This window comes from Scardinius erythrophthalmus (assembly GCF_964197995.2).
Source record: "Scardinius erythrophthalmus genome assembly, chromosome: 20".
Classification (NCBI taxonomy): Eukaryota; Metazoa; Chordata; class Actinopteri; order Cypriniformes; family Leuciscidae; genus Scardinius; species Scardinius erythrophthalmus.
Window position 1 is genome coordinate 33047195 of NC_138240.1, and position 22253 is coordinate 33069447.

Consider the following 22253-nt stretch of genomic DNA (forward strand, 5'->3'; position numbering starts at 1 on the left):
AACTCAAACCGAGGACTTGTATGCACAGCAGACAAAGGGAGAAACCAACTAGAACTGAACTGAAGAACCTAATCAATATGTAACCATAGAAACAAACAAGGACAGAACGGAGAAGAACTGAACAAACAGACTTGAAGATTAACAAAGAAACTCAAGAATGAGCAGAACAGAAGAAACAGATCAAAAAAACAAAACGTGACGACCAGCAGCAGATGGTCAAATTAAAAAAAAATTGTGTGTGAATGTGTGTGTGTTTCCAGTTAGCTTATGCCAAGCAAGCTAGTTAACTATTTAGCCTAACATGCAAGTTGCACAGAATCATAGCAATCTGTGTAGAGTTGTGTGCTCTCAGTGTTAGTGTAATGGTGTAGCAGTGTTCAGTTTCTTAGAATATAGGTTTAATGCTAAGTTAAAATATCCAGATTAATTCCTAAATATATTTCAAAAACACTAAATGCTTGTATCAGACTTTATAATCAGCCATCCCTAGAGGTGCAAATAGGATAGAATTTCACTTGACAGTGATCCATTTTCATTGTCTCAGTCAGATGTACACTTACTTGGGCCATGTCCAGGTAGAGCAGGACATCTCCATCTACATCAGCTCCCATCATAGCAGCCTCTGTCAGTACCGTCACAGTGTACAGCTCTATGACAGACACACAACACTCATAAAAACAACAGAATATGTCAAAATTATTTTTTGGTTTGTATTTTTTTATTTTCTCAGTTAATAAATGACACCCTACCATTTGCTAACATTAATTAATTACATTAGTTAACATTAACTAAAAATGAAAAAATAACCCTAGAGCATTAAAGGGGACATATGATGAAAATCTGACTTTTTCCATGTGTAAGTGCTATTCTCGGGTCCCCGGTACATCTACCAACCCAGAAAACATAAAAAACCCTGACAAACCAGTTTGTGTAAAGGATTGGCCGTGTTCTGAACGGGGGCGGGGAGCAGCAGCTCATTTGCATTTAAAGGGACACACACAAAAATGGTGCGTTTTTGCTCACACCCAAAAAGGGGCAAGCTATAATAAATCATCTCAGGGATATTTTGAGCTGCAATTACACAGACACATTCTGGGGACACCATAGATTTATATTACATCTTGTGAAAGGAGCCATAATATGTCATCTTTAAAGCATTCACAGTTAATGTTATTTCAGCATTTACTATCACATTATTAAAATCAAAAGTTGTATAATATTGGTAACAGCATCCTTGTTACACATTACTTACTATAGTAATATACCAGGTAAATTAGGAATAATAATTACATGCAACTGATCCTAAACCAATACCTAATCCTAACCTTAACCCATTATTAAGTGCTGTACATGTTGTTAATGAATATGGTTACACTTTATTTCAATGGTCCACTTACTTATTATGACCGCCACTAGCGTAGCTAGCGAAAGCGGTCATATAGGGATTGTCAAAGTTTTTTTTTTTTTTTTTCGTCACCTTACTGAATTTTTCGTCAACGATACCAGGGACACCGAAGCACCGGGGAACATGAAATTTGGTGGGCATGTAGCCCCACTAGACTTCTAAGGAAAAATTTCGTTTGGTCCCCGGGGGCCACTTCCCCCCCCCCCCCCCCGACCGGGCTGGGCCCCCCCAAACCCAAAAAAATGCAGTTTTTCCTAAATAACTACCTGAACCGTGGCACCGAGGATGAAGAAATTTTTATGGTATGTTCGTCTACTAGACTTTTACGGAAAAATTTCGTTTGGCCCCCGGGGGCCACTCCCCCCCCCCCGCGCTGGGGCCCCCGTAAATTTTTCGTCAACGATACCAGGGACACCGAAGCACCGGGGAACATGAAATTTGGTGGACATGTAGCCCCACTAGACTTCTACGGAAAAATTTCGTTTGGTCCCCGGGGGCCACTCCCCCCCCGCGCTGGGCCCCCCCAAAACCAAAAAAATGCAGTTTTTCCTAAATAACTACCTGAACCGTGGCACCGAGGATGAAGAAATTGTTTTGGTATGTTGGTCTACTAGACTTTTACGGAAAAATTTCGTTTGGTCCCCGGGGGCCAATCCCCCCCCCCCCCCGCGCTGGGGCCCCCGTAAATTTTTCGTCAACGATACCAGGGACACCGAAGCACCGGGGAACATGAAATTTGGTGGGCATGTAGCCCCACTACACTTCTACGGAAAAATTTCGTTTGGTCCCCGGGGGCCACTCCCCCCCCCGTGCTGGGCCCCCCCAAACCCAAAAAAATGCAGTTTTTCCTAAATAACTACCTGAACCGTGGCACCGAGGATGAAGAAATTTTTATGGTATGTTGGTCTACTAGACTTTTACGGAAAAATTTTGTTTGGTCCCCGGGGGCCACTTCCCCCCCTGCGCTGGGGCCCCCGTAAATTTTTTGTCAACGGTACCAGGGACACCGAAACACCGGGGAACATGAAATTTGGTGGGCATGTTGCCCCACTAGACTTCTACGGAAAAATTTCGTTTGGTCCCCGGGGGCCACTCCCCCCCCCCCGCGCTGGGCCCCCCCAAACCCAAAAAAATGCAGTTTTTCCTAAATAACTACCTGAACCGTGGCACCGAGGATGAAGAAATTTTTATGGTATGTTGCTCTTAAGGGCCCACATCAACCTAGCCCATAATCACTCATTTGTGATTTGCGCCCCTCCCATAAAAAATGAAAATGCAATATTATTCTGCTTTAATCGCCCCTATCTTCAGTGGAGATGTTCAGAACTGCACCATATTTCATGTGTATGATTAACTTGACATCCTCTGGGGGTATCCTCTGCTAAGTTTCGTAGAATTTCATCCATGGGGGGGTATAAAATAAATTCATTTATGTGCACATTTAGTGACTGTACACTCATCGGCCTGTAGATGGTGCCGTTGAGCGAAGGGTTGCTGGTTTAGGATGATACTGTCACACACACACATGCAGGAATACAAACAAACGCAAGCATGCACACACACTGACATCCACACGCACAGACACACACCCATACACACACATACAAATCCACATGCACAGACACACACACACAAACACACGCACACACATGTACGCACACATACATACACGCACAGACACACACACACACACACACAGACACACACATACACAAACACACACACACACACACACACACACACACACACACACACACACACACACACAGACAGACATGCACATACTACTACTTTTTTTAGGTATATACATAAACACGCAATACAGCCAAATTACTCCACGTCATTTATTTTTGTGGAAAGCCAGTGCAGGTCTGAGCGGCGGTCATATTTTGTAGGTACATCCAGTTATGCTAACTATAGCCACTGAAATTACCTGGAACAATTTGACCCAGGAACTTTTTCCCCAAGACCTGTTGCTTTCTGCGTTTACACCGCGGTTTAAAGTACCGTGAAGATTAGGAAAATTAGTCAGGTGACGTAGGACTGCACGCACAGCAACAGATTTTTAAAAATTGTGGTTGAAATGAAATGCTGCGTGGGGTCACCCAATCAAAATGCAGCATGAACTCAACCAGTTAGCTCTGTTCATAATAATAATAATAATTATGTGTTACATTTATATAGCACATTTCTAGGTACTCAAAGCGCTTTTACATAATAAGGGGGAATCTCCTCAACTACCACCAATGTGCAGCATCTATCTGGATGATGCGACAGCAGCCATATTGCGCCAGAACGCCCACCACACACCAGCTTATTGGTGGAGAGGAGACAGAGTAATAGAGCCAATCAGTATATATATGGGGATGATTAGGAGGCCATGATGGACAGAGGCAAATGGGATTTTTAATGACCACAGAGATTCAGGACCACGGTTTAACGTCTCATCCGAAGGATGGTGCTCTTTGACAGTATAGTGTCCCCATCACTTTACTGGGGCGTTAGGACCCACACAGACCACAGGGTGAGCACCCCCTGCTGGCCACACTAACACCTCTTCCAGCAGCAACCTGGTTTTCCCAGGAGGTCTCCCATCCAGGTACTGATCAGGCTCAGCCCTGCTTAGCTTCATTGGGCAATCAGTCTTGGACTACAGGGTGATATGGCTGCTGGCTGCAAGTTCAGCGCCCAAGTCCCACCCGTGAAAGTTCCTGAACTTTGAAAAAGTACTACCTCGCAAGCAGGGACTTTCTGAGGGGGAAATTTTTACCTGGAACTTCATTTAGATCCTGTGGTCGAAACACACCGAGTACCATCCCAAAGTTCCTAGTTCCTGGGGAAAGTTCATGCAGTGGAAACGTGGCTTATTATAAGTAACTTTGCAACTACATTTGAACTAAATTCCAATAAAGTAGCCCATTGGTAGACTGTAGCAGACTTTTAGTAGCCTGTTAGGTTAGGGTTAGTAGAATAAGTTGACATGTAGTTGCAAAGTTATTCATAGTCAGTAGAATGTCTGTTGCGGAGCATCAAAATAAAGTGTTAGCAGATATTAAGCAGACAGTCTGCTAATAGTCTAATGAGAGTTAGTTGACATATAGTTGCAACATTACTTGTACTTAGTAGAATTTCTAAGTGGACCATCGAAATAAAGTGTTACCATTACTAATACTCAGCACTTAAATATATAATTACTCTGTAACAAGGACACCTTAAAACTACTGTTAACAAAGATTTAAAAAATACCTTTAAAGGCCATCTTTCAATTTAATTTTATAACTTAATTTATACAGAATTTTGTATGAAAATGTCAATTCAAAAAGACATACATAAGAATTCATATGTTTTATAAGACCCACGGGCAGAAATTAAGAAAAAAGTGTACCTATTCTAAGCTAGGCTTCAAAAAACCGCCCTTTTCCAGAGAACGCGTCATATGACGTAAGGACAGGCAAACAAAGGCGGGGGCGCTGCCCTGGACCCTGGTTCTCAGTGTGGGTTTACGTAGTCTGAGAGGTGGTAATAGAAAAGAGAGCTTGTCGTTATCATTATTATATAGTACGTTTGAGTTGTCACAATGGTGAATTCTTGTGTTTGTTTTGGATGCAACAACTCCAACTTGTCTGGCCATCGGGTCCACCGATTTCCAAACAAGAAACACAAAGATTTCCGTGCTTGGATACGTTTCGTCCAGGCAAAGAGAGGCCATTTCGCTGCCTCCTCGGTGACAAGACACACGGTGGTATGCGAAAAACACTTCACACCGGACAACTACAACCAGGGAGATCTTATGGAATTTCGCATGGGATTTCGACGAAGAGAGTGGGTTAGGCTGGCAAATGGAGCTGTCCCATCAGTGCATGCAAGTCCACCAGCAAAATCTGGCGGGAGTGAAGAGTCCGTTAGCACTAGCAGAGAATCTGCGCGCCGAAAACGGGAGCTTTGCACAGTAAGTCTTATAATACTGTATACAAATTGTTGCATCGAAATGTAGCTCTGCATGTAATTTCTGCAAATGTATTTTTCTTGATGTTATAATGGATTAGTCTTGGCATGACTTAGTTTGAGAAGTTAACGTTAGCACCATGAAGGCACGAAAGCCCGCCTAGCTGTTAACGTTAGCTTACTCCTGTTACACCCCGTGAGGCTGCACATGAGCCTCCTGACACTTATTTTATTGAACTAATAAGACGGGCTTCCAGACTGCGACCATTTTCTGAGAATGTGGGAGTCAACATTTTATGTGGTCGCATTTGTGCGAGTGCATGCAGGTTCATGTAACGTTAGCCTACTAAGTTACTCGGTTAAATTCACGCATACATTTTCCTGCATTGAACTTGGTTTAGCGCCCGCCAAAGTGAATTTTTGTCCCGCCAAAGCTTTATTTGATCGGTGAGTAATAGATGAACTGCTGCGCTTGGCTTGTGACAGTGTGCATGTTTCGAGCAGAGAGAGAGAGAGACCCTGTCGCGCGCGCGCACTCTGTAAACAAGACTTCACCGTCTCCAAAACGCATCCAAGTAATGCTTTACACTTTCGCCTGGCATCCGAAGAGAGAGAGTGCGCGCGCGACCGGGGCTCTCTCTCTGTGAAGCTGGTATCAACAGGGCACATGCGAGGGAATGCAGCTCGGGACAACTTTGAAAAGATTTTGAAAAGATTAGCAGTCTTTTAAATAATGCATGAATGGGGTATTTTCATGAAAGGACTACATTTTTTTAAAGTTTAAAGTTGTGATTTTGTTTTCAGATTTTGGGAGAGAGTGCTGCCAGCAAAGACGGGGCGGGTGCAACTGCCACTTCAGATCCTGAAGATGATGTAGATGGAGACATCTCTACAACGGACCCTGAGCCAGTAGTGGTCCATCGTGGATCACAGTGCAACATAAGATGTTTACATCGTTCATTAGGTAGTTAGCTTATATCTAGCATTCACCATACATGCCATATACAATCACAAATAAGGATTACATGTCAAAATTTTTCATGATCTCCATGGTTACTATTTTGTAATTTACACTTTTCAGACAGTAAACATTAAAAATTATGAACTTCATAATGTTAGAAAAATATATTTTGTACTGGGATGCATTAGATTAGTGCATGTGTTGTTGCCAATGAATGTACAATGGTGAACAATTATTAAGATGAATCTCTTTCATCTAAGCTGTTCAGGTAAAGTCTCAGATGGTGGATGTGGGGACTCAAACCGAAAGGTTTGAGCATCGCAGATCAACTCCACTGGCCAGTCCTGAACAAAGTGATGATGAATGGTCATTTTCTGATATCATCAACCATTCTGGTGATATGTCATGGAGTCCCGGGGAGGAGATGTTGAGCGAGTCCTCTGAGGAGGAACCAGAAGAGCTGGAATCTCTCAGTGACCCAAAGTAAAAACCTTTTTATTAATGGAAAATGTCTGATTGTGTATCAAAAAATGTCATAGTCAGAATTAATGTGTTTTTTCCTTTTCTTGTTTTCAGTGCTGTTGACAAGTTCATTGTTTGCCAGAGGCAGTTGCTGTCTTTGTTCACGGTTTGTCCTGCATGCTGTGGGGAAACCCAGGGACACATAATGCACCCGGAAGGAACCTTCATAAAAGTCAAGCAGGTAATGTCTTATTTGTCAACTGTCTGTGAGGAGCTGAATTATAGTCTGTGAATGTACAGTATGTATATTCATTATTTGTGTCTTAACTATACAGGTATTTCACTGCCTCATCTTAAAGCTGCTTGAGTCTTGAATCTTCTCTCATCTTTCAGGCCTGCGGAACTTGTGGTTATGAGCGTTACTGGCAAAACCAAGAGAAGGTGCATCGAAACATGCCTGCCTGCAACCTTTTACTCAGCGGTGCCATCCACTTCTCAGGTTGCATGGCTACTCAGACAATCAGGATGCTGAAGCTGTTTGGACTGCAGTGCATAAGTCCCGGCACTTTTTTCCGCCATCAGCGCTATTACACTATCCCTACCATCGTGCAGGCCTGGAGGAATGAGCAGAAGGGGATCATCAGGGAGTTGAAGGAGACTGGGGGTGGATTGATCCTGTCTGGTGACTGCAGGTAGAATGGTCCAGCTCACGTCACTGATGTAGAACAGGTCAGTGTATTTTTGCATTAACCTCTAAATGTAACTGTTTTTGACGTTCTTAGATCAGATTCTCCTGGACACTGTGCCAAATATGGTAGCTACTCCTTGATTGAGGATCGAATTAACAAAGTTTTGGATGTTCAACTTGTCCAAGTAAGTTGATGTCACATAAAAATCTTGCGTCTGATTTAGTTACTAATATTACTGTTACTGTTAATAATCCGTTGGTTTTACAGAGCTCAGAAGTCCCAAGCAGCTCTTGGTGTGAGCTAGAGGGTCTAAAGCGGAGTATGCAGTTCCTGATGGACCAAGACATGCAAGTGTCTGCTCTGATAACAGACAGAAATCGGCAGGTAATGATGCTAGGAGAGATCTAAAGCTGAACAGCATATTGACATGCACCGTATCACTCAAAATAAGTTCTAAATTCTATAAAATCAATTTGTGTCTTATTTGTTTTAGGTGGCCAAGTGGGTACGTGAGAAAATGTGTTCAGAAGGAACAAGGCATTTCTTTGATGTCTGGCATATTGGGAAAAGTATGTATTGTGATGTTGGTAGTTCTATATAATAGACTTGTTTTTTGTAGTTAAATTCACTTTCCTAATAATTAGTTTGCTCTGCTCTGTTTGTCTGCTCTGGAACAGGCGTACAGAAAGCACTGGATGCTGCTGCAAAAGAGAGGGACTGTGAGGATCTGAAGCTGTGGAGGCCAGCCATTATCAACCATCTGTACTGGACCGCAGCTTCCACTCCTACAGGAGATCCAGATGAGATGCAGGCAAAATGGCAGAGTATGATAAATCATGTACAGGACATACATGAACACAGCACTCCTGCATTTACCAGCTGCGCACATCCACCGTTGGAAGGAGAGGCAAGAAACAAGGAGTGGCTGGAACCAGGTACAACATAGTAGCCTATGTTAAAAGATGTCAAATGTTTAGTTTGTCAAGTTTAGTTTGGTTTTATCAATACGTAACCCCATGTGTACTAATAATTACTTGTGTTATGAAATGCGACAGACTATATGACATAATATGTTTTATTTAGGATCACCAGCAGCCACTAAACTGGAGAGTGTAGCTGCCAGGAAAGCACTGGTAAAGGATATTCGACAATTGTCACCTCAGCATCAGACATTCTCCCTGGAGGCCTACCATTCCCTCATTCTGCACTTTGCGCCCAAACACACTGGCTTTTCTTTTCTTGGGATGTACAGCAGGTAGTGTTATCACTCAAAAGTATCAATACTAATAAAATTAGGCATTTATTTTCAGTTTCAGGATATTGCAATACTTTTGTAGCAGGATGATGACAGAATGAATATGGCTAAAAACTAATGCAGTCTTGTATAGCAGACCAAAATGTTATTGATTGATAACTGCATTACATATTATTTGCAACAAAAAAAAAATTGCAAAGATGAGTCATTGTCTTAGACCCATTTGAACTGAAAACATTAATGTCATGTATTTCTGTTGCATTTCACTGCATTGGGTTAGCTTTGGAGACCTAATGTTCTATCTACTTATCTCCTACAGACTTCTCTTGGCGGCCCTACATTACAATAGTAATGGCAACAGAGATGTAGCTCGAACCAGTGAGGGTGAGGCACGCTACGCCGTTCGCTACCCACGGTTTCGGAAAGGTGGCTGGGTAGTCCACCCCATCAAGGAGAAACCATCTTACGGTTAGTAGATTCACTTAGTTTTTCAATATCTTTTTTATGTGGGTCAACCATGTTACTAAATGTGTTCTAAACATTTCTCTCCTCAAGGATACGCAACAAATCTTATGGTCTCTCTGGTAGAGGAATACTCAAAGTCACCACAGGCCCTACAAGAAAGCAGTGCTGTCTTGTCCTCTGCTGCCCCGCCCCCCCTCACCACTTCCCTCCAGAAGGTTGCCAAGGATGAGGCAGTCAGCCTCCATCTCGCACGACACTCACGCTTTAACATCTAATAAAAGATCAATTTTACCAGTTGAGTTTGTTTCACTATGGATTTATTAATCATCTTCCAAGCGGGGCCACTGGAAACCTTTGTATGTTTGTCCCTTCTCTGCAAACTGCCTCCTTATTGCTGACACAACACACGAAGGTATGGCTTTCCTAATGTCCCTGCCTAGTATTCCGTACGCCCAGCGGACAACCTGCCTGTATGCTGTGTATCGGAACTGCCTGTGGTGGAGATTGGGACATAATTACATTTTGATCATACCATGGTTTCATAATAAACAATTCCAATGGTAAATATTGCATGTCCTGTTGGCTGATATTCTACTGTACTACACAACACCAAAATTGTTTTTATAGTAAGTATATGGAAACCACTGAGTTTAAAAACCTGCTTAACAGGATTTACTATTTTGGTGTAGAAAAGCTGGTTCTTTAAATTGCAGTGTGAAATAATTTTTGCTCAAAACATACTCTGGTCTGCTGGCTTGGAGAGGGCCATGCTCCTGTCTGAAGTTCATGTATGCTATCTGCAGCACAAAAGGATTCAGACAGGATGCTTCAAATCCTGGATGGAGTGTGAGGCAGGTAATGTCTTCTGGGGGATCTAGGGTTTGGACAAGGGTCCAATAGGCGTCGACCTCCCTACAGCACACACTCTCCACTGCTGATGGCATAGCCTCACATCTACCACACAAGCACCTGTTAAACAAAATGTGCTAAGATAAACTCACTCTCCTTCCCTCCTTGTAGCTCTAGTGGTTGGTGTAAGACCTTGTAAGAAACGACATGTAGACTACCTACTTACTTCCTAAAGCTTATGTAAATATGCACTGTAAAAAGACGACCCCCCCCCCCCCCCACACACACACACACACACACACACACACACATACACACACATTTATGCACAGTATAGGCTGTCAATTAGATGCATTTATCTGCATGCCTTACACCCAGTATCCCTCCACGTGACAATAAAATATCCTTGTAACAATGACTATATTTACATGAACAGCATATTCCCGTCCTAACCGGAACACTAACTGCTTTCATACATGTACTCCGCAGTACATGCGAGCTCATTTACATAATGTCCGTCGGAAATACTAGGAGGGGAATAGTATAACAGCCGGCTAAGTTCGGAATTCCAGCTGGCCGGTTATGTTGTTCAGATATACGGCCCAAACGCTTGACATCTGCAGAAGCAGAACATGCGGACACCTAGGTCTGAAAGCAGCTACTGATTAAAAAAATCAGCTAGCAATTTCTACAAAATTTCACGATAAACTATGTTGTGCAGAAATGCACAGCTTTTCCATCCCTGTCCAGACTAGCTGACCGTCACAGATGTAAGCTAACGTTATAGCCTACAGCATTCATTAGAATCTGGGATCTAAACTCAACATTTTAAGACACATGTTGCATATGGTGACAATCTACATGGATGCTTGAAAAACAACAAAGTTGACAGCAATATTGCAAAATATGATTTATTAAAGATGCAATGTGATAAACATGGAGACAACGTTAGCCACAATTAGCTATAGCCTGTGGTCACTCACCAAGACACCTGCCCAATTCTCCACCGATTCTCCTCACACCACAACTCTATCTCTCTCCTCTGTCCATTTACCCTTCCCCTTAACTCTGCCTGACCCCTCTCTTGCCTAGGTGGCTCATAATTATACGGCAATGGCCCATCGTAAGAGTTTACATTAACCCCTACTGCAACCTCTTCACTGTCTGACTCCATTACGAAGAGATGAGATTTACCGGCCGTTGCGTCACTTCCGATCAGAGCGTTTTTGACAGCGGAAGTAATTTTACTCACACTTTCTTTTTAAAAACTTTTTTCATGCACATTTATGATTAATTTCTTCACGCAAATCGAGTTCCTACACTATTTATCTACACGTTCATTCACAGGGATCTTCAACTTGAAAGATGGACTTTAACAAATGATGCATTATCACCAAAAACAGTTTGTATGTAGCTTTATTTATGTACCTGTCAGCGCAACCAGGTGAGGCAGACAGAGACGGTTCGCAAGTACAATGAGTTCCATGGCATCCAGATCTGGGCGAGAGCAGAAGCGGCCCGTATAGAGATACTCCAGCACAGCACGCATGCAGCTCCGTGTAGTGTTAGGAAACAGCACCTGACAAAACACAGCAACAATCTCAAAGAGGGAGTGTGTGGGGGGGGGGGATTTGATAGGATTCAGCTGTGTTCATCAGGAAAGTCCAACTATAAGCATTCTATAGATAATTTATGTTTGCTAACATTCTGACATACAGTGGGGTCCAAAAGTCTGAGAGTATCACATGAGCACTCCATCTTTTCAATGTCTAAGTATTTGTTTTGTCCTACTTTTGCTTAATAGACAGCAGCAACCAAGCTGCATGAAATCATCAAGTTGCAAGTCCTTCAGCATGATCCAAATAGAATATTTAGCTTCAGTAGAATCAAAAACATCTGTCTGTACAAGAGATACATGATCAATGTCACAAAACTACTTATTTGATCTAACTGCTGTAGATATTCTGAAAATCTGAAATATTTCCATACAATATATAATATTTTACTGTATATTTTCCTTTGTTGGATTTTTTTAACTCTCTTAAGTAGACACAACTAAAGTAAAACGCAAAACTAAAGTAGTTACAGGCCAGTTCTTTACCGCATTACAGTTCTAAAATGATGTTTGGAATAAGATGTACACCAGCTTCGTGTCGTGACTGCATTACCACCTCGGGTGAGCATTACTTTTTCTAATCCTTTCATGGCCTGTCGTCAATTATTCCTAACAAACTACTTACATAAAATAAAATAAATTGTAACACTATATCTCCTAATAATATGTCTTATACTTAAATGCTTAGTTTTAAATCTCTGTAGTTTGTTTTGGGCTCAGTTACGAAGGAGGACAGTCGTCAGAACAATTACCTTTGAGTGTAAACTAAACAAGCCAATGGACATTGGCGTGCAAGATTTGCATCGTGCACCCCGCCCCAAAAAGAGGGTGTGAATGGAAGCGCACTTGCAGCGCACATTCAAGTTTTCCGCTAAGGAGCTAAGACGGTGTGTCCTGCTGTTCAGCCCACCGCAATTGTGTCGACGGAACATAACGTCTCCATTCCCTCCTTCAGGGAATGAGGGTTAAATACGTAACCGAGATGTTCCCTTTCAGTCAGTCACGTTACGTCAGAACTGAACTGACGAATAGGGATCCCTACCAAAGCTATTGCTGCCCTTTCCAGTGCTTTGTGTCAGCCACCTGGATCCCCCTGCACCTACTGGGGCAGAAGATAGGACAGGGCTTTACACAGAGAAGGTCAATCACTGCTGTTCCTTCTGACTCATACCGTGAGACTATTGGGTAATAATACTGGGAAAGCATGCCTTTTCCAAGCGGAAAGGAACGGAGGCCACATCCTGTCAGTAGGGAGGTATCATGTGGAGATTACACATATGGATTGGCCGATAGGGTAGTGCAACATATGGTAGGTCTCTGGGGTAGCTACGGCCTAGTTAGGGGGGCGTCATTACCGGCATAGACAGCAGGGTGGGCTCTGCCAAGGGAAAGACAGACTCGCCGACAGGGAAGCCGTACCGTGGAAAAATACACATGGGATTGCTGTAGGAATCACAACATATGGTCACTTAGGCTAGCACAGGGGGTCGGCTCATCTTGGGTCTGGTACGTCAAGACGATGGCATCCACTATCCAGTGGGCTCTGCTTAGAAACAGCCTTTCCCTTCTGCTGGCCTCTATAAAAGACAAAGAGCTGGTCTGAGGACCTGAAGCTCTGCGTTAGGTCCATGTACAGGCACGCTGTGGATGGGCCAGAGCAAAGCAAGGGCTGGGTCTGCCTCCTCCAGGGGCAGCACTTGCAGGTTCACCACTTGGTCCCTGAAAGGAGTGGTGGGAACCTTGGGCACGTATCCGGGCCAGGGTCTCTAATGCGAGAATGGACCGATCTGAATCCCAGGCACGATTTGTCAACCAAAAATGCCAGCAGGTCCCCAACCCTCTTACAGAAGCCAGCTCTGCTGACTGCAGTGGTTCTAAGGGCACTCTCTGTAAGGCTGTTAGCACCCAGGAGAGGATTTAACCTTCTCGCACCCCTTAGGTACCTGATGATCAGGTCATGCCTTCCCACAGATTTACCATCTACTACCATCGACTATCGTGATGTATATAGCGGCAACATTAACTTTCAGGGTGGAGAAAGACAGCCTTCGCTCCATTGTACTTGGTCCAGCCCTTCCTGCTGGAAGTAAAGCACAGCTCCGATCGGGTATCCCTGGGGGTCTTCTCATTGAGAAGAGCACCACTCGACGAACACGTTCCACTTCAAGGCGTAGGCGTGCCTCATAGAGGTTGCTCTCGCCGAAGTGATGGTGTCTATCACCACCTGGGATAGATCACCGAAGTCCTCCGCATCCGGTTCAGAGACCACACGTGGAGGTTCCAGAGGTCTGGACGCAGGTGCCATTGGGTTTCCCGTCTCTGAGAAAGCAGGTCCTTCCTTAGAGGTCCATTTGGGCCAGTAGGGCCTGCCCTTCGTCCTCCCTGACTTTGCACAGTGTCTGTACGAGTAGGCTCACTGGGGGAAACGCATAATTGTGTAGGCCCCGGGACCAGCTGTGTGCCAGCACATCCGTGCCGAAGGTTTCCTCAGTCAGGGAATAAAGTGCAAGCTGTACTGCTAGCAACTCAAGGCAGTTTATGTGCCAATGCAGTTGGGGTCTCATCCAAACGCCTGAGACTGCATCCCAGCTGGTGGTGGAGGTATCCGTGGAGACAACAGCATGCATGGACACTTGTTCTAGGGGAACTCCTGCCCGTAGAAATGCAAGGTCTGACCACAGGCTGAAGGTTTGGCAACAGGCCGGGTTGATTGATTGTTGAGTGCCACATTGCAATGCCCATCTCAGAACTCAGCCGTGAAGCCAGTGCTTAAGCGGCCTCATATGAAGCAATGCAAGCAGTGTTACTGTGGCTGCGGATCCCATATACCCCAGGAGCCTCTGAAAAAGTTTTAGTGGGGCCATAGTCCTGCCCTTGAGCAGATGGCTGAGGTGCCTGAGCACCATGTCCCTTTGTTTGCACAACTGTTCTCGTGAGTGGGCCAGTATGAGCTAGTCGTCGAGGCAGTTGAGAATGCAAACGCTGTGCTCCCTCAGAGAGGGATAGTGCCTCCTCCATGACCTTCGTGAAGATGTGAGGAGGCAGGGACAGCCCGAAGGGGAGGACTTTGTATTGATATGCTGACCCTCGAACACAAAGCGTAGGAATGGTTTGTGTCGAGGGATAATCAAAACATGAATATACGCATTATTCAGGTCGATAGCTGCAAGCCAATCTCGGGGACAGATGAATTCGAAAATGCGATTCTGCATTAGTGTTTTGAACGGGAGCTTTTGAAGGACACGATTCAAAACTCGCAGATCCAAGATTGGCCGTCACCCACTGCCTTTGTTGGGTACAATGAACTAGGGGCTGTTGAACCCTGACTTCATATCGACAGGAGGGACCAAACGCTAGGTCCCCCATTTGAAGGACCAGCAATCCCATCCGGAAGCTTCACAGCTTGTGATGCACTAGAAGAGTCTGGGGCCCGGGGAGATGTACTCGGCGGGGAAGCCCTCACTGTAATCCTCAGGTCACCCTGGCTATTCGCCAAAGTAGTCCTCCCCTGGGAGGAGGAACTAGATCAGGGCATAGCAGAGGGGACTCCACCTCGTTTGAGGTACTCGAGTCTCGACCGCAGGAATGATGTGCTGGGTTGCCGTGACACACACTCGAATGATGATTGGAGAGCAGAATCTTGCAAATTGCAATGTGAGATGCAATCGCGCATTCATTCATACCAGCCTTGCGGGGCGGGGTGCACAGTATAAATCTTGCACGCCAATGTCCATTGGCTTGTTTAGTTTACACTCTAAGGTGATTGGGCTCTCAGGCGAGATCCCAATTCGTCAGTTCAGTTCTGATGCAACATCGAACGTGACTGACTGAAAGGGAACAAATAAACATTCCTCAAAAGCCATTTTGTATCATATTTGATATATTTTAACATGATTTTTCTAAAAAATAATGTATGGATAATCAAGTAAACTTAAGTTGATTCAGTCCAGTAAGTATTCATCTTAAAATATTACTAACAATATAAGTTATTCCTAAGTTTACTTTATACAAATCATTAGAGATCTTACAGCAAAAAGACACGTGAACCACAAGTTTTTTATACTATTATTATACTAAAAGGCCTTACTTGCTAAAAAAGTCAACCAATCTGACAATGACAATGTAGTAAACTGTGTACAACAGATTTTTCAGCAATATTTTGATAATGCTGATCACTTAGAGGCCTTGGAGATTTTTGTATCAAATATGATTCAGTAGGCTTCATAGGGTTAAAACTAGATCCATCCAAATGTTGAAAAATAATCTGTTTGTCCATCAAAAAATGTTTATTCAAAAGTATATCCATCTGATCTTTCCGTGTATCAAAAACTTACACTGGGTCACGTTAGACAAATTATGAAGTTTTACATGATGTGTCCATTAACATTAAAATACAGACCACAAACAGCAGTTCAGTTTTACCACTGGTACTGGATATATGCGAATGCACGTTACCTCTTTTGTACAACTCTCCACAAATGGTCCACCAAACATGGCTGACATCCAATCACAGCTTGAGATGAGCAGTGGTTTATGGGCCATAATGGTGCCATCATCCAATCTGAACACCACATCTGTAGCACAGGACAGAAGACCTTCTGTAGCTTTTCAAATCACCATTATAATGGCATATCATTTCTATATCATATAAACATGCTTCATTCTCTGGTCAAAAAAAAAAAAACTGTTCAATCTCAAATTCGACCAATAGGCTTTTTGACAATATCATCTTGATAACTTAACAGTGGCTCAATATTACATTCCACTAAAGCTCAATCATAGTGCTAGAGTCAAGTATAAATAAATAGAAGTGTTTCTCAGTGTTTATGATAAAAGCTCGGTCAGCATTACAAGACAGCTTGATGTCCTCCAAACCCTGAGAGTGCTGAAAAACACAATATGTCCACACCGGTTCTCACTACCAGAAGAGCACTGATTATGAAACCGAAAGCCAGCTGACAAAATATGGGGTCTTGTTTTTCTCTATGGGGGTGAAAAATTAAGCTGAAGTAGAGGGGAAAATAGCTTGAAGGGATATTCTGCTTGAGCCCATCTGACAAATTTGCTTTGGTTATATGAAAAAATGCTGTTCGACCTTCCGCTAGGATGGACACTGTACACCCAATGTGTGCAGATACCAAAAACGCAGAAGTTTGCTTTTTAATATACAGCTGACAGTTTTATTCTACATGACACAAGAAGGTTGGGGTGACAAATAGGGACATTTGCATGAAACAGGAGAATGAATAGCAAAACTAGTCTAAATTCTATGCACAGTTAGTGTAACTGACAAATATAAGAATGCTAATCGCAATCCTCACAAACAAACACCTACAGATTTTTAAGACTGGGTGATATATTGAATATTCATTACATAATTGTGATAATTTAGCTGGTGATATAAAAATTAAGCACTTAATAAATGCGATAATTTTAATGCACCATTAGGTTTCCTAAAGTATTATTTGTGAATCAGTTCAAACTGTCTGTTTAATAACTTAATTTGAAACCCTGAATCAACTATTTGATTGTGTTACTCAAAATCTCTCAAAAAAAATGGGTGAATTCATGTAGCAATTTTAGAGCAATTACATTTGTAATTGTGTAACTGCCTTGAAATGTACTTTTAGTTTCATGTAAAAAAAAAAAAAAAAGATTGGCAAGCTAAATAAGCACCCTAGTCCATCTTATTAAAAAAATCTTTGCTTTTTGGATGACTAGACAATTTTTCTGGCCCATCCCTAATAACTGCCAAGCATACATACAGTTCACATGCCTCTCACCAGAGAAGGTCCCTTTGGCCAGACATTCTTTCACTCGATTTGTGCGTCTCACGTGAAAGGCCTTGGTGATCTCCTGATTCATGAAGGCCTCATCGTTCAGGATGTTAGCCACCATCATACGCAGGTCAAACACTTCCAGCAGCTCCGCGATGTGAGCCACCTGCATTAGCTCTTTCTCCCGTTCATCTAGTTTACCTGTGTACAGGTACCGCAACACAGATCGGAAGGGACCGGGTTGCATTGAAGGGTCCATGTGCACAACAGTCATTTTTCTAGGGTTGAAGGTGACGGGGTCATCCACCAATTCTTCTTGGATGCTAATGAAAGCACGACTCAAGGCAGGGAACAGACGACCACGGCGATCTCCGTCGCCTTTTAGAGTTCCATCACTGGTGCAAGAACGTAAGTTTGCTCTATCTCCGTCGTCGCTACTTTCACAAACGTCAAAACTAGCTGCACGCATCAGCAAATCGCGGCCAGAAAGTGGTGGTCCTCTGGGTCGTTCTCGCTCCCGTTCGGTCCCCTCAGAACCACGTGGTTCGGTCAAGAAGAGATCGTAGAACTTGGACGAGGATGTGGCGAGGTAAATGCGATGGGCGAAGATCCTCTGCCGTTCCTGGAGGACTAAGATGACGTCAGCGCACAGCGGGTCCTCCAGCAGGCGGCTAGGGTGCTCTTCTATGTTACTGGGAGGGGCGGGAACGGTGATAATAGGTGGGGGAGGTTTAGGGGGAAGGAAGGGAGCTTGGAGGAGTGGCCTTTGAACGTTTCGTAAATGAGACTTCCAGAACTGCAGATGGCGGCGGGAAATGAGGGCTGCACGGATGGCGTTGTCGAAAACGTCCTTAACCCCGAACTGAGCAACTATGCTGGTCTCATAATACGGGACGCCTAGTTCTTTAGCCACCTCACGGCCTTTCTCTGGCGCCAATATCTCATTGGATTTGATGGGTCTGAAATAAAAAATAGCATTGTGTCATCATACTAAAGGACTAGCACTCTCCAAAATGAAAATTCTGTCACCATTTACCACCCTCATGTCATTCCAAACCTGTGAGAAAACCAAAAGACTTACTCTTTACTGTACAATGAAAGTGAATGGGCATAGGTCAGCGGTGTTCGAAATTTTCTAGTGGCTTTGTCCAAAAGCTCAAAAATGCGGCCTCCGCAAGCAGCATACATAGGTAAGAAGGCAACTAGGCACATCAGAATGCAATGATTATGTCATCCTGTATACAGCCATATCCCCCGGTTGCCCACAAAAGCTAAGCAGGGGTTGAGCCTGGTCAGTACCTGGATGGGAGACCACCTGGGAAAACCAGGTTGCTGCTGGAAGAGGTGTTAGTGAGGACAGCAGGCGATGCTCACCCAGTGGTCTGTGTGGGTCCTAACGCCCCAGTATAGTGACGGGGACACTATACTGTAACAAGCACCGTCCTTCGGCTGAGACGTTAAACCGAGGTCCTGACTCTCTGTGGTCATTAAAAATCAGTTTCTGAGGTACCTTCATGCGCCAATGCCGCTGCCTGCAAAGTCATTGCCAGATAGGGCAGTGAGGCTATACGTCATCTCCTATAAGCTTTTAGACATAGTCAGCTTAGGCAGCTGACTTGTTTTCTCACTGCCCTATCAGGCAATGACTTTGCAGGCAGCGGCATTGGCGTATGAAGGTATCTCAAGAAACTGATTTCAGACAGACTTCTGAGGCAGCATAATAGTTTAAAGGGATAGTTCGGCCAAAAATGATATTTAGCCCATGATTTACTCACCCTCAAGCCGTTCGAGATCCATATGTCAATCTTTTTCAGACGAACACATTTTCAGTTACTTTAGAAAATGTCTTAGATCTTTCAGTGGTTATAATGTGAAGCAATGGGGTCCACATTAAATATGTATATTTTTACGACAAAACCCTCAGAAGGCCTTCGTTTATCCCCCTGGAGCCGGATGGATAACTTTTGTGAAGGATGCATGCACATTTTGGGACTTGAAGGAGTGGACCCCATTGCCTCACATTATAACCACTGAAAGATCTAAGACATTTTCTAAAATAACTGAAAATGTGTTCGTCTGAAAAAAGATTGATATATGCATCTCGAACGGCTTGAGGGTGAGTAAATCATGGGTTAAATATCATTTTTGGCCGAACTATCCCTTTAATGATCTACAGCAGATAAGAGATAAATAGAGAGAGCTATAGTGATAACTAAGCAAATAATTACTACAATACAACATTTCTTGTTAGAAATGACATCAAAATTGGTAAAAGTTGGTGAAAAAATAACATTTACACAGAAACTGACCACCAACTGCAACTTTCAGACGTCATATTTATTTTTTGCTCAACTGTCACGGAATGGAACACACAGGATTGTGGGATATAAAAGGCAGTGAATGATACATCAATGCTGCCTTCGAAAATCAAACAGGTGAAGGTACAGGACGTGGCGCGATCACTGGATTCGGACGTGCCTGGTTGCCTTCCTACCTTTGTACAGAAGCAGCATTTTTCAGCTTTCGGACACAGCCACTGAGTCTGAAGATCTTGATTAGCTGGTGCAGGTGTGTTTAATCAGAGTTGGAGCTGAACTCTGCAGGAAAGTGGCCCATTCAGGAGCAGTATTGGACACCCCTGGCAGCCGAGCTTCAAATATTCCAAGGTAGCACCATTAAAGTACCTTCAAATTAGTCCATACATCTCATACACAATATTATGAAGTTATTCAATAGTGTTACATTAGGAACAGATTGCAATTTTTAGTCATTATTCAATGAAAACTTCCCCTTAACCACTGCTCTCAAAACTTCAAGTTCATTTGAATATACAGCAAAGAGTCAAGACGCATCGCTCAGAACAGAAGTTCAAAACAAAATGAGAGTGAGTATACGATGACAGAATTGTACTGTTTGTAGTGACCAACTTATTTAAAATATTGTTACAGAAATGGTAGTCAGTAGAATTGATAGGGACATAGGAAGGCCATGGTCCTTCTCCTGGAAGGCCACAGTCCTCCAGCCCTAATTAAACACACCCAAAGTCCCTTTCAAGGAAAGTCTGTTCACTCGTTCACTCTGTTCACGCGTCGGCGGCCATATTTGAACGCCTCTGGGCAGCTATTTTGGGCATCCAAGACCTATCTATTGGAATGGGAGAATCCTGAAATCTCAAAATCTGCTTGCCAAACTCACAATTAAACAAGATATTTCAAATCAGCAACAAAAATCGTACCTGAATGTTGTTTCTAATGCTCAAATAGTACTAAAAAAGCCTATTTTTCGGACTACACAAGCCAATGTGCAGTCCTAAGTGCAAGTCTCAGGTTTCTATAGGAAGGCTCTTTTATTTAGAAGGTCGGGACGTAGTCTGCCATATTGCGTGTTGCAGTTTCTCCCATTCATCAAGTAATAAGGGTGAACCATTTTTGTATATCTATAGATATTTTCACACCTGATCCAGCTAATCAAGGTCTTCAGGATCACAAGAAACTTTCAGGCAGTTATGTTGGAGCTAAACTCTGCGCAGGTGCGGCATTGACGGCTACCAATAGTTACCTGGCCAGTGGGCGGCGAGCTCTGTTCACTGCCTCCAAGTCAGCATACCGCAGGTCTAGCTGACAGCCCACTAGGATAACAGGAGCTCTGGGACAGAAATGCTTGATCTCAGGGTACCACATTGTCCTCACATGGTGGAGGGAGTTTGGGTTTGCAATGGAGAAACACAACACCACCACATCAGACCTGTTAGCAAACCAGAGACAACTCATTAACTTATACAGCTTAAAATTGTTTAGGTAGCTGGGTGACCTTTTTCGGGTCACCTTTGACCTCTGCACAGTATACTATAAGCTTATCAGTGAGAGCAAATGTTTGTGGTAAAACACTGTTGTAAAGAGCTTGAAAACAGCTTTTATCATTTTCTTTTTTATATTCCACATTCTGTTTGTCCAGTATTCTTGCAAAATATGTATAACATCCAAATAGTGACAACAATAAAAATATCCCTAATAATTTATAAATGAGTGTATACTTCATTTAGTATGAAGTAGAGAGATAATGATCCAAGTTCACCTGCCATACGCAAATCTGCGGTCCTTGTGATGGTCACCAAAAGTGTCCCAGAGACGCAAGGACACACTGACATCATCCACCACATCCCTGGACCTTTCTAGAACCTGGCCGGGAAAACACATCTATCACATGCATGGAGATTTACCCGAGAAACTGCATACAGTACATTTAAAAAGAAATTATTAGATCATTTATCAGGGAATTTATAGATTATAGTGGCATCCATCACATGTTTTTTCATCAAAATACCTGTCTTTGAATGAATGAGAATATGACATTAGGCATTCCTCACCTCCTGGCAGACTCTGTACTGATCTATTGCCCAGACGGTGGGCACATGAGTGGCAAGTAGCTGGTACTGTGTAAGCGTCGCATTGCAGGCCCGGGCACAGATTAGCCGGGTCTTTCCAACTGCGTTGTCCCCAACCACCACACACTTGATAGTCTCGACATTTGGTCTCTCATAGTCCATGTCAGAATCCATAAAATGGTGCCTTTCACATACAAAAAAATACTTTTTTGAAATAATACTCATAAACACATACACTCGTGTGTATTGTAGATGCAAGGAAAATATATTATTACGTTTTACTTGATAAACCACATGAAATTATAAATTTCAGAGTAAATAAATTTGAACTTTCCTTGAAAAAGGCATGCATTTTTTCCAAAACCAACCAATACAGGAATACAAAGATTACATTTCTAAGAACTTGGTATAAATTTTAGGGTATGTTTACACAACAACAGTGTACT

General features: G+C 43.2%; 2 protein-coding genes across 2 annotated transcripts in view; one reads left to right on the forward strand and one right to left on the reverse strand.

Moving 5' to 3' along the window:
- rhobtb2a (Rho related BTB domain containing 2a) overlaps positions 1–21991 on the reverse strand; it is a 32571-nt gene extending 10580 nt beyond the window's left edge. Inside the window, exons 1-7 of the mRNA XM_081348938.1 lie at positions 21790–21991; positions 21498–21601; positions 20982–21167; positions 17430–18382; positions 16102–16220; positions 11460–11610; positions 561–649 (exon numbers count right to left, since the gene is read on the reverse strand). Coding sequence (XP_081205064.1) covers positions 561–649; positions 11460–11610; positions 16102–16220; positions 17430–18382; positions 20982–21167; positions 21498–21601; positions 21790–21981 — 1794 coding nt within the window. The 5' untranslated portion in view covers positions 21982–21991. The remainder of the gene's footprint in view (positions 1–560; positions 650–11459; positions 11611–16101; positions 16221–17429; positions 18383–20981; positions 21168–21497; positions 21602–21789) is intronic.
- Positions 4672–9457, forward strand: LOC308680414 (uncharacterized protein; the record flags this gene model as incomplete). Its single annotated transcript, XM_081348541.1, has 12 exons — positions 4672–5354; positions 6155–6314; positions 6572–6794; positions 6888–7014; positions 7167–7465; positions 7556–7646; positions 7730–7846; positions 7956–8031; positions 8140–8397; positions 8546–8717; positions 9037–9185; positions 9273–9457. The coding sequence occupies exons 1-12, from the start codon at positions 4983–4985 to the stop codon at positions 9455–9457; spliced, it is 2229 nt and encodes a 742-aa protein (XP_081204667.1). The 5' UTR covers positions 4672–4982.
- Positions 21992–22253: the final 262 nt, after the last annotated feature.